Source organism: Syngnathus acus, chromosome 13, assembly GCF_901709675.1.
Source record: "Syngnathus acus chromosome 13, fSynAcu1.2, whole genome shotgun sequence".
Taxonomy (NCBI): domain Eukaryota; kingdom Metazoa; phylum Chordata; class Actinopteri; order Syngnathiformes; family Syngnathidae; genus Syngnathus; species Syngnathus acus.
In genome coordinates, this window is record NC_051098.1 from 11,171,753 (window position 1) to 11,184,088 (window position 12,336).

The 12,336-nt window shown below is 40.2% G+C and overlaps 1 protein-coding gene and 1 long non-coding RNA gene across 2 annotated transcripts; both read right to left on the bottom strand.

Annotated features, from left to right (window-relative positions):
- Positions 1-3,501: 3,501 nt before the first annotated feature.
- mpzl3 (myelin protein zero-like 3) lies at positions 3,502-9,433 on the bottom strand. Its single transcript, XM_037268091.1, has 6 exons — positions 9,205-9,433; positions 8,624-8,790; positions 5,310-5,523; positions 4,781-4,937; positions 4,345-4,414; positions 3,502-4,250 (listed from the first exon to the last, which is right to left on the bottom strand). Exons 1-6 carry the CDS (start codon positions 9,287-9,289, stop codon positions 4,179-4,181), a joined length of 765 nt encoding a protein of 254 aa, XP_037123986.1. The 5' UTR covers positions 9,290-9,433; the 3' UTR covers positions 3,502-4,178.
- Positions 7,438-8,616, bottom strand: LOC119132654. The gene is made up of 2 exons (XR_005099922.1): positions 7,907-8,616; positions 7,438-7,866 (listed from the first exon to the last, which is right to left on the bottom strand). It is a non-coding gene; the product is annotated as an uncharacterized LOC119132654 (long non-coding RNA).
- Positions 9,434-12,336: the final 2,903 nt, after the last annotated feature.

A 12,336-nucleotide genomic window follows, 5' to 3' on the forward strand; every position in this document is an offset into this window, starting at 1 on the left:
GTTAAAACTTGTCTGGTGTTTTATTTCTTGTTTTTATTTTTTTGGGCATGAAAACAAAAATCTGACATTTGGTTAACTGCTTTATATGACAATATGTATATGGGTTTTACGTTGTGTAATATGTGTTGGTGTTCCCCAGAATAAAGAGCAAGTAGTCAAATACACATTCTTGACATGTACAAAAAATGCATAAAGTTATGAGGTACACCTGAAAATGGTGGTGTACCTAATGGAGTGTCCGTGTGACGTCACAGATCAACCAGCCAATCAGGAGGTGGGGGTGAGGGCGGGTGTGGCACTTTTCACTTTCAGTTAAGCTTTGGCCATGATTTTTCCCTAATGAACTGGCCTGTTATTAGGTACACTTGAAAATGGTGGTGTACCTAATGGAGTGTCCGTGTGACATCACAGATCAAACAGCCAATCAGAAAGTGGGGGTGAGGGCGGGTGTGGCACTTTTCACTTTCAGTTAAGCTTTGGCCATGATTTTTCCCTAATGAACTGGCCTGTTATTAGGTACACTTGAAAATGGCGGTGTACCTAATGGAGTGTCCAAGTGATGTCACAGATCAAACAGCCAATCAGAAAGTGGGGGTGAGGGCGGGTGTGGCACTTTTCATTTAAACCAGGGGTGTCGACCTCCAGTCCTCGAGGGGCCGCGTTCCAATATGTTTTCCAAGTTACCCTCGTTAAACACACCTGCGTGAAAAGTTTTAGCTACTTTCACGTTCTGCAGGAGCTAAAACTTTTCACGCAGGTGCACTTAACGAGGGAATCACACGGACACTCCATTAGGCACACCGCCATTTTCAAGTATACCGAATAACAGGCCACTTTATTAGGGAAATATCATGGTCAAAGGTCACAGGTGTCAAGCTCTAGTCCTCAGGGCCGCGTTCCAATATGTTTTCCAAGTTACCCTCGTTAAACACACCTGCGTGAAAAGTTTTAGCTACTTTCACGTTCCGCAGGAGCTAAAACTTTTCACGCAGGTGCACTTAACGAGGGAAACACACGGACACTCCATTAGGTACACCGCCATTTTCAAGTATACCGAATAACAGGCCACTTTATTAGGGAAATATCATGGTCAAAGGTCACAGGTGTCGAGCTCTAGTCCTCGGGGCCGCGTTCCAATATGTTTTCCAGGTTACCCTCGTTAAACACACCTGCGTGAAAAGTTTTAGCTCCTTTCACGTTCCGCAGGAGCTAAAACTTTTCACGCAGGTGCACTTAACGAGGGAATCACACGGACACTCCATTAGGCACACCGCCATTTTCAAGTATACCGAATAACAGGCCACTTTATTAGGGAAATATCATGGTCAAAGGTCACAGGTGTCGAGCTCTAGTCCTCGGGGCCGCGTTCCAATATGTTTTCCAGGTTACCCTCGTTAAACACACCTGCGTGAAAAGTTTTAGCTCCTTTCACGTTCCGCAGGAGCTAAAACTTTTCACGCAGGTGCACTTAACGAGGGAATCACACGGACACTCCATTAGGCACACCGCCATTTTCAAGTGTACCTAATAACAGGCCACTTTATTAGGGAAATATCATGGTCAAAGGTCACAGGTGTCAAGCTCCAGTCCTCAGGGCCGCGTTCCAATATGTTTTCCAAGTTACCCTCGTTAAACACACCTGCGTGAAAAGTTTTAGCTACTTTCACGTTCCGCAGGAGCTAAAACTTTTCACGCAGGTGCACTTAACGAGGGAATCACACGGACACTCCATTAGGCACACCGCCATTTTCAAGTGTACCTAATAACAGGCCACTTTATTAGGGAACTGGAATGCACATCACTAATGGACAGACAGGGGAGGTTAACAACACGTTTGTGATTTTCTCTTCTTTTTTTGGTGTGTGATTTATCTCTTCTCTTTTACGGGATTATTCCTGATGCACGTCACTAAGGGGAAAGTATTGACCTACACCCCTGAGCCACAGTCTTCCCGCTTGTTTCAAGCACTGCCGCACAAGTCTGGCACTATCACATTGCTCTTCTACATCACCATAATGTGTCATGCGTCATCTTTCCCAGCACTCTTCGTTTTCTTTTTTTTTCTTTTTTTTTACATTCCACAGACATCTTTAACAGTCATTTTCAGACTTCATGCATTCAAATGTAGCTTAAGCAACTTTTTGTACAGGTTTTTTTTAGAAATAAATGATATCAAAGTCAAAGTCAAAGTCTGCTTTATTGTCAATTTCTTCACATGCCAAGACACACAAAGAAATCGAAATTACATTCCCACTATCCCACAGTGACAAGACAGTACACAATATACATACAACACGAAAAAATAAAAACAAGAAGGCACAAACAATGAATAAATAAGAGTGATGAATAAATAATGAATAAACAAATAACATAAATAAGAGGAGCAAAAATGGAGCAAGAGTGCATACAGCAGACAGTCAGAATATAGCGCAATAGTACAGGACGCTACGCAGAAGGGGGGAGAGAGTTCAGGATCCTAACAGCCTGGAGTATGAAGCTGTTGGTGAGTCTGGTGGTGCGGGAGCGCAGGCTCCTGTACCTCTTCCTAGAGGGCAGAAGATCAAACAAAGAGTGAGCGGGGTGACTCACATCACATGTGCACCCCCAGGAACCTGGTGCTGCTCACTCTCTCCACCACAGCACCGTTGATGGTCAGCGGCAGGTGTTGGGTGTGACCCTTCCGGAAGTCAACAATCTCCTTGGGCTTGTTGACGTTCAGCAGGAGGTTGTTGTCCCTGCACGTATCACGTATAATAAGGATTTTTTTTTAGAAAAAAAATGACCTTGTATAGTAAAGCTTTTTTTTTTTTTTTTCTCCAGAAAAATGACTATGGTAAAGAGCCATGTACATTAAGGCTTTTTAAAAAGAAAAAAAAAAAAGACCATGTATAGCTTGTTTTATATTTTTAATGACCATGTAAGGCTTGTTTTTATATATATATAATTTTGACTCTGTCCTGTGTGTAGGTCGCAGGAGTTAAGTGGACGGATTGTCCCATTTCACCACTTTTCTTCTACGATACAAAAACATGAATGTCCAATTCAGGGAATTCTCTAAAATGTCCATCATTGTGATTTGTGAAAGTGTGTGAGCTCTGTGATTGACAGCTGATCACTCTTGGATGCGCTTCTCATCCCAAGCCAGCTCCAATCCTCCCAATTAAGCCCATCAAATTGAGCCAAGACTTCAACATGCATGAATAGTGCACATGCAACATGTCTTCGGGGAAGTTCAGATGTTTCATACTGAATGATAAATCAGTTGTGCCACAAAGGGATTGTATCCAAAGAGGAATAGCCAACATACATTATTTTTTTTCATTCAATTCTTTTCCTAAATATTGTTTCTGCATTGCATGAGTAAGCTGTTGCCATGGTAGTTCCGATGAAGTAGGAATGATAATTATTACCGCATGGCAATTGTTGAATTATTAAACGCTTTGCGGGGGGGTGAGAACGAGCTGAATAAGAAACTGAAAATAAATGAGACAGAATGAGGACTCATTGCTTTTTCTGCACTTTTACTCGGCCTTTTTAATGTTATACAACTCCAGTCTGTCCTTGAGACTTTATTTAAAGGATTCCTCAGGAAGTGTCATGAATATTGAAAGAGATTCCATTCATGAACAGTTCAACAGAACAAACAGAAAGAAGAGGAAACTACAGCTGTATACTTTACCAACAGACTGCCTAGGCAGAAATTGTTCCAAATATCTTATCCTGCCAAGGCATCTCACTCAAGTCTGGGTTGTTTCTTCATTCAGCGAAAATCACGCGTTCATTAAAAAATGTACGGTAGCAAAAGTTTCTAAAATATAAATCTGGCAAGGGCATCTGCATAAAAAAAAGCGCAACTCTGCAAAATTAAAATGATGCCCTATAAATACAAATTATGTACAGTTACAATCATTTTAAGTGGCATTCAAAAAAAGTCTTTATTTTACTACCAAATGTGTTTTGACACAACAATAAGCGCAATAAGACATCAGCAGCTATGACACGTGCAATAAATTAGACAAAATACATCTCCTTCACAATATCACATGCATTTCTTTACCAAAGTGGCCTACTGTGAGGTTGACACGTACATTAATTCAACATTGATTTTCATTCAGTACAACCCCTGTAAAAGGCCTCGGCAGGTTTCGACATCTACAAAGTGAGCAAGTCGGGGGACTCTAGCACTTTGACTCTGCATAACCTTCAGTGGCAGCTTTCATGTGGTGATACTCGTGTTCACTCTCTGAGTCCTGAACACAGAAGAATGAAAAGGAAAAAAAACCAGACATGAAAAAGCGCTGAAATTTGATGACATTTCTGAAGAGTTTGTAAAATGTACTGTACCGTCATTAGTATGTCACAACATGTGGCTGCCTTGAATTTGTCCACCACGTGATCTTTGTCATTCTCCTCTCTGATCAACAGACACGAGAAAACCAGAAGTTAACAAGACTTCAAGACTTGTCATTTTATTCTGTTGTCTTGTCATGTAAAAAAAAATTAGCTGTGATTCTGTTCTGTAATTTTACTTTGAACAATTAATCCATTAAATCTTTATTATTAAACACCTCCAGCCTCTAACATGAATGCGTAAGATTAGTTTAAATAAGTCGATACGTGCTAATTGATCAATGATTTGCCAGGTCCCGTTTCTACCTCAAACCTAATTCTAGTTTAACCATTGTAAAAATGAACAATTCAGAGGTAAATCTATACCAACCGGTGGCTGGCTAAACCTCAAGGGACCCACTTCCGTGATTGGTTGAACAAATCTACTCACCCATCCGCGACCTCTATGGCTGATCTGTAGCCCTTGGATTGGCTGCGCTCTCTCTCGGGGCAGAACATTTGACCAATCAGAACGAGGGCAATGATGGCGGAAGGGATGAGGATGAAAAAAAGGAGCACTCCAATATCCGAGAAGCGAATGGTGGGTGCTGAGGAGGACAAGGTGAAAAAAGAGGAGGAGCAGAATATTAGGTTCCTAGCTAGCAACAAGCTGTTGAAGAGTAAACAACCTCTTCACACATAGTGATCTGTAACTATACACAACATGGATTCAAATGATTACAGACTCTTTTGTATTCCAGTGGGCGGGCTGACAAAATGAGTCAATGTGCAAACACATACAAATTGATTAATAATTGATGAGTCAGCAGCACTAAATACATGTTTGCAAAGGAATGTCACGTCTCCATTCAGCCATACCGGAATGTCAAGTCTCGTCATCTGAAGAAAATGTTGCAATACACTCCCCTTTTTGTGTTAAATGACAAATGTGTGACAGATATGTGAAGCAACCGACTTACTTTTTGGCGTGACAGTGAGTACTGTGTGTGAGTTTGGGCTCCCGTGGACATCTGGGGGATTTCTGACTGAGCATGTGTAGGTTCCGTTATCATTCAGTGTTGAATTGATCAGAACGATGGAGGCTTCCCCCTTTGCCGGGCTTCCTCGCCACTGAATACGCCCACTGAACTGGCCTTCCAGAGGCGGGAAGGCACGAGAAGAGAAGTGGAAGAACTGAGGAAAGCAGAAAAGGAGGCAAAGAAATATTACTAGTCTTCTCTGCCATTGCCATAGCAACTCCACTACTTTTGAGCTTCATATGTATATCGGTGCAGGAGTAGGAACACCTTCCGTGATACATTTAGATTCCAGTGAGTCAATTTCTGCTTTCGTCTTGTAGACCGTTGAATTTAAAAGGAATGAGAGGAGTTTGCTTCTATCAGCCAGAAAGCCGGACGGCTGTGTTCACGCCCACGATGGCGCAGACGCCCGTTTCTAACTGCGCATGTTAGTGAACATGCCAAAAAAAAAATGCAAAAACTCCAGTTAGACACTTTTGCGCTGGGCATGAAAATAGGGCTGTTTGGAGTGTCTGTCCGATAAATTTACGATAGCACGTCTGCTTACGAACAAAACAACATTCGGGCCATTGATTTGTATTCACCGCAGTGTATTCTTTTTCAACGAGAGCACTGAGACCTCCGCCAGGATAGATAAACATATGTCACCTAGGAAATCAATGGACAAATGGTGAAGATCAAATAGCTAAAAGGAGATCAGGTTTCATGTCGATGCAGAATTTCTTGGTAGGGGTTCCTCGGAGATATAAGTGTCTGAAAATGTTAAATGGGAAGTTGCTACCAATCGGTCAATCTGACTCCGATTGGTCTGAAACTTGAGTTGCTACAACAGCTATTGATGCTCAAAATGCCGCGAGTGACGCCCACGAAAGATGTTTATTAGGTTTTAAAGGTTTGTAAGGCAAATCTCAGTGAGAAATAAAACAGATTAAAAGCAATAATGCATACCACAATGCTATCATTTTCATCTAAAGAAAAAGTGTCTGGCAGCAGGTGGCGAAACAGATGGTGGTGGGACAAGCTGAGTGACGAGACCAATGTTCCGAAATATGGGCACAAAGATGATCAGCTAAAAAAAGCGAACATGGACGTAATCGGCAGACATGGACATAATAGATGTTTCTCAGAAAGGTCAAATTAAGGCTGGCAAAAGCAGGTTCGCATTATAGCGTCTTCATATTGATGCCATTTTTCCTTGGTCTCAGTTATATAAAGTTCTATACAAAAAAATGGCGCAGAAGGTTACTAATGTATGAAAGATAAATAATTCCCAGCCATAGAAGTTATTTCAAGCATAATTCACTCAAATTCAAAAGATTACTGCTGCATTTGGCAATAAGCTTATGTAATTCAGCAAGCATCCTGTCTTCTGCCTTCTATCAAATTAATTCTCATTGGGACCAAGTTAACTATGCAAGCACTGTGGCAACTGTGATTGCTTTGGCTGAATAATTGTATTTATGATGAAGCTTTTCACATGCTTATTTGTAATCGGGCTACTGTGATATACGACCAGGGACACTCAGAGATATGAAGTTGCCAAAATAGCTAATGAAATTGGATGGAGGGCAAATACTGGCAGAAAAATAGAAAGTGTTATAATTCTGACCTGGTTCCGTCCACGGACAATATCAGACTGCAACACTTTATGAATCCATAATAAATAAAACAAAAGAGTAGGATTGGGTGTAGCAGCTTTTTGCAAGAGCTGTGGAGTTTTGTGAGGTTATAACATGTTGAGACACACGTGTACGTGCATGCTGACATCGCAATTCCCTTTCTTCTCGTCTTGCTACGCACTTTGAAGCTAGACAACTTTGTCTGTTAATGACTAAACCAACAGTACTCCACATTAAGAGCCGCAAAACATGAGCCTTCACTTCACTCTGAGTGCTCCTATAGGAAATAACATATAGGGTTGCAACTACCACACTATGCAATTACACAGAACCACATTTGATGGCTCTCTTCAAGCCCAAATGGAACTCCTTAAATGATGTGGTGGTTTTTAGTGGATTGGTCAATGAAGCTCAACCCTGATTGAACATGGTTAGAGGATTGAGTGCTGTTATGGGTTGGAATGGAAACATGGATGGCATTTTGGAAGACCACAATATCATCATAGAGGGAAGGAATTTAGGTAGCTTCTTCATATAAGGTTACTGGGGAAGCCTCTGAGGCTGGTCTGGAATGGGATGGACTATAAAACGGATACAGAAGAAGCACATGTAACGATCGAAACTGATGATGTTTAAAAATTGGAAAGGACTGCAACCAGTGCTTTAAGAGGAAAGAAATAAGTTCGACTGTTGCCAGGTAGATTAGGCAGTGGGTAACAGCAGATCATTACGTTAACCAATAAATAAATGACTGAATAAATAAATAAATAAATAAATAAATGGGCTGTTTAGATTTTACAGTATACACGATTTTAAAGGGATGTGTGTAGAATTTTCTGCCATCTAGCGGTGAGCTGATAGAATGCAACAAAAACGACCTAAGTTTGAAGCCACGCTACGGTGCCTCAAAGTGACCACACTGCAAAATGTACTTCCATTTTTGAGCATATGTAGTTTTGGTTAAGGAGGAACTTGTTTGGCTGCTAGCATATTTATTTTTAATCATGTGTCAAATACACACATTGGTGAAGGCATTGTTTGAGTTCCCATTACTATGAAGTAGTACCAGTTTCAGAGTAATTGCTATTGGACAAAAGTAAAAATGAAACAAGGAAGAAGTAAATGGTACAATGCATAAAATCCAAGAGTGGAATGACAATCCGGATATACACAAAAAGCTGAATGTTGAGAGCTCAGCCTGTGTGATAAGTTCAGATGAAGATCCTAACCATTCAAGATAAGTCAAAACGAACGATGGAGTTATGCAGTCGTCTTGTAAGTTTGGTGTCTTGTTGACTCTCAACATACTCTTCAACAATCAGCCACCTAAATCCATCCATGAGCCATTACTGCCATCAAGGGGTATTTGTAGCACACAGCAATTTTCAATACTGTACAGCAAGCTGTCAAACTCAAGGCCTAGGGGCCAGATCCGGCCCCCAACAGCATTTTATGTGGCCCGCGAAGGTAAACCAAGTACCTCATGTAGCAAATTATTTTTGTTGCCATTGTCCCAGTTTTTATATTTAGTATTGCTAATCCTCAGACATCAATAAGAAAAGCCTTCTTAATTTTGTTTTCACAACAGCCAACAGTTTTTCAGAGTTTCATACACCACACAAGATCTGCACTCACTGTCTGTGGCGGCCCTCCAGTCTGGGGTCTATAGGACCAATCGATGGTCATCTTGCTGGTGGGTCGACTGGTGGAAGTGAAAGTGCAGGATAGGGTGACGGTGTCTCCTTTGGATGCATGGAGCTCTGCTGGAGAACTCACTGTGATGGAGAAGACGAGTGAAGGAGCTGCAAAGAAGAGACACAAATAACTTAAGTGGGAACAAAAGGAAGTTTAGGTATTGAGCAAAGTCATATGGCGACAAAAGGTTTAATGCAAAGTGATATGTTAATTTACATGAGACAGTGCTTCAAAATGAAATAAAGCATTTTACAGGGGAAAAAAATTGAGATAGATCAATGTGCTCGTATACAGCACCAACAACAAAAGTATTTTTTTAGGAAGTAAAATAAATATGGAAAATAGTTTGTGCACTGTAAAATTAAGTTCAAATGAACGAATGATTAATTGGCCTCACACGTAACATTTTTCAGAAATGACGTTGACATTTAACCAGCGTTGTAACGTCAAAGAAATGAATTCGATACTGAAACGCTTGTGAATAAACAACACGAAAGCCGAACTATGGCCTGTTTACTCACCGAGGAAAACGAGCAAACGGAACAGCAGCGCGTCTTGCCTCCTGTGGCAATGTCGATGCATTTTAGGAATTAAAGAAACATTCATTTGCTGTTGACACAAAATATAACTTGGAAAAAAAAGATCTACGTCAAAGCTTTAGATAAAGTCTTTCCATTGTCTCGTTCAACGTGACTCAAGTCTCCATTGCGCAGCAAAATGAAGTACCTGATAAACAGGTGGATCAGGAAGTGCTGCTTCATGGATCGTCTGGGAAAGTAAAACGGTTCCGATCCAAATAAATAAATGACTCAGCCACCACCGAATAATCTTGACTATAATATTGACTATATTCGAAACGTATGCGTACAATAATTATTGTTGCTCAAGGTGGGAATTTTAAAAAAAAAAAAAAAAAACGTTGTTGGTATGTCAATTAATATGTATGACTAATATTAGTATGACTAATGAAATACATATGCATTATAAAAACAATGGTGTTAACATACCAAAATAGTTGAACGTCTGTCTGGGTTTAAATTTTGCTCTTTAATTTGTCCGTTCAGCTGCAAACATCCATTTTACAAATTGTTACACTAGAGGCCACTGTTGCAAAAACCCAGTTGTATGTAGGCCTATAAGATCAATTGAGTTTTGGAAAATTTGTTTCCAAAGTGTTTAATCATGCTTCAATCAATTTTACACTGTTCAACAATGTGATATCAAGAAAAACAAAATAATATATGAGGTCAAGTTTGCTGTTGTTTATCTGATACCTTTTTTAAATGAAAAAAATATTTCCATTTATTTAATGTCACCCTCAAAATTACTCATGTGTCTGTATGATGTGAATGTAGAGCGCCTCGCTCTACTCTTCTTCAAAGCATTAGGCCAACACTGTCACCTGTCAATTTGCAGCATCCAAGTAATGTCAGCCAAGAATAGCAACCTGCCTCTCATAATCCAAATTAGAAGCGAATCCCAATTAATGTCATTCCTGTCGCCTACACTGCAATCTACAACAGGCATTCGCAAACCATAGCAGATGGAAATTGAAAACCAAAACATTTTTTGCAACCTCGTCTTAGTCCAGATTTTTTTTGGGTGTTCTTGTTTGAGTATGACAAGTCTACCCTTTTTGTGAACAAAAATACACTTACAGCAGTGGGCGAGTATAGTTTATTTTTAAAAAAAAAACGGTGGTTTCAGAGTCTTTTATTATCATCCATGATCCCACTGAGGCCCGATTTGTTGCGTTATCTTCCATGCCAAGCAAACATCAAATGCCCTGCTGGGACTAGCCTGCTATTTGTAGCCCCGCTAAACTATCCTGGAATCCAATCTCCCGTCTTTACTTTGGTAATTGTCCCTAAGTGGTATAAGTATTTATTTTTGCTTTATCTTTGTGGGTGTTTCTTTTGAAGTATATTTATGTTTCTATTTGGTGTGGATCATTCATCACCAACTATGCCAGTTGTCTTCGGACATATTGTAGTCTTGTTCACATTTCATGACAAATCACTGATGATGATGCTCGCTTTCGCTTTTGAATAATAACTATTTGTACCATCCACATGTATTGTGTCACCTGAAATTTATCCTTTAATATTCTTGTCTCTGTTCGTCTTTTCTCCTGGGCAATGCCTCCTTACAGCACCAGCACCGCATTGTGCTGCAACATGTTTTGTGTACGTGTGAGCACAGGGGCTCTCTGTCTGTCTGCTGAAGCCGTCTGGTGTTAGTTTCAGTTCAAATCTCTGTTGCGAAACCAAAGTCTTTATCCTTTCAGGCATTTTGTTTTGCAACTGCCATCAAACTGTGAGAGAAGACTTCAGTTGTTAATAATGGAGCAGACACAAAAAGGGAGTTCAGATTGTCCGTGTACATTCCTTGAAATAAAAACCCTTCTTTTCAATAGTTTCTATGGACTCTGATAGTATTTGGACAAGGGTAGTTGATGAGTGATCTCCACTCTGTGAAACAAGATTGAAAGGATTCTCACCAACAAGTATGGCAGCATTACTCAACAATCAGATTAAATCCTTCTACCAAATATGGGTAAAGGAAATCAAGTTTCGTTAAGATATCAATTAAAATGACTTAGTGAATGTGAGAGTACATTTCTGTATGTCCTTCCTGGGTGGATGTGAAGTGATTTCTCTTTTAGTTTGACATGACAAGCCCATGCTTTTGCGTGTTTGTCCGTACTCGCACACAAGTGAGCATGCCATGGAATTTATTCGTATCTGTGCCAGGTACAACCCATTCTAAGGTGTGGAATGCAGACCACATTGAAGTAGTCAGTAAGAGTGGAAAAATGTATTTTTCAGTGGAACTCTGCGATGATTTGACCTGGGAAAGGCTGTTCGATATAGATCTTGTTGATGACATCATTAGGGTGAGGCTATACTGAGGTACGATCTGGACCGGTTGCCAGCCAATCACAAGGCACATACAAAACAGGTTTGCATTTGTCACGACATCCTAGAAAATCCTAAATGGATTATCTGCAGGCATGTATCAAAGCCCCTACAAAAGCAATTAAAACGCAGTGGGAGAAAAAAAAAAACCCCATCACCTAGAGACCCTGTCATACTTTATCTGGTTACGATAATCTAATTATTTTGTTTGCATGGATGCACACTTTCAGGCAACCCCGTTAACCCTGCCGTCATGTCCACACACTGTCAAGCCTTGCCACAGAATAACTTAAATTGCTCCCAGAGGAATAGACTTTGATCAGAGCACACAAATATGATGACAAGCACACTTATATATATACACACACACACACACACACACACACACACACACACACACACACACACACACACACACACACACACACACAAACAAACAAATCTATCGATTTATGAACAGCCTCATCCTGCTTAAGTCAGGGCGGCAGACCACAGAATTAAACAACACTGAAACTTTCAGGTAAACAAATAAAGCTTCTGCATAGCATATTCACACAATCAGTTGTATCGTATTAAAGATAATGATGCATAATAAATGTTGGTAAATGGATTACTCTCTTACATAATAGATGAATTTGATAAAAGGATGTCAAATCATGTAAGTGTATTTCAAAACTAGGGCATGATCACATTCATTTATTGATTCATATGGCTTTAAGTATACTCAACACAATG

Coding starts and splice junctions, on each gene's coding strand:
- mpzl3 (XM_037268091.1), bottom strand. CDS start 9,289: ATGAATGTTTCTTTAATTCCTAAAATGCATCGACATTGCCACAGGAGG. Junction 4,938..5,309: donor ACTCACTGTCACGCCAAAAA/GTAAGTCGGTTG, acceptor TGTCCTCCTCAG/CACCCACCATTCGCTTCTCG. Junction 4,251..4,344: donor GTTGTGACATACTAATGACG/GTACAGTACATT, acceptor TTCTGTGTTCAG/GACTCAGAGAGTGAACACGA.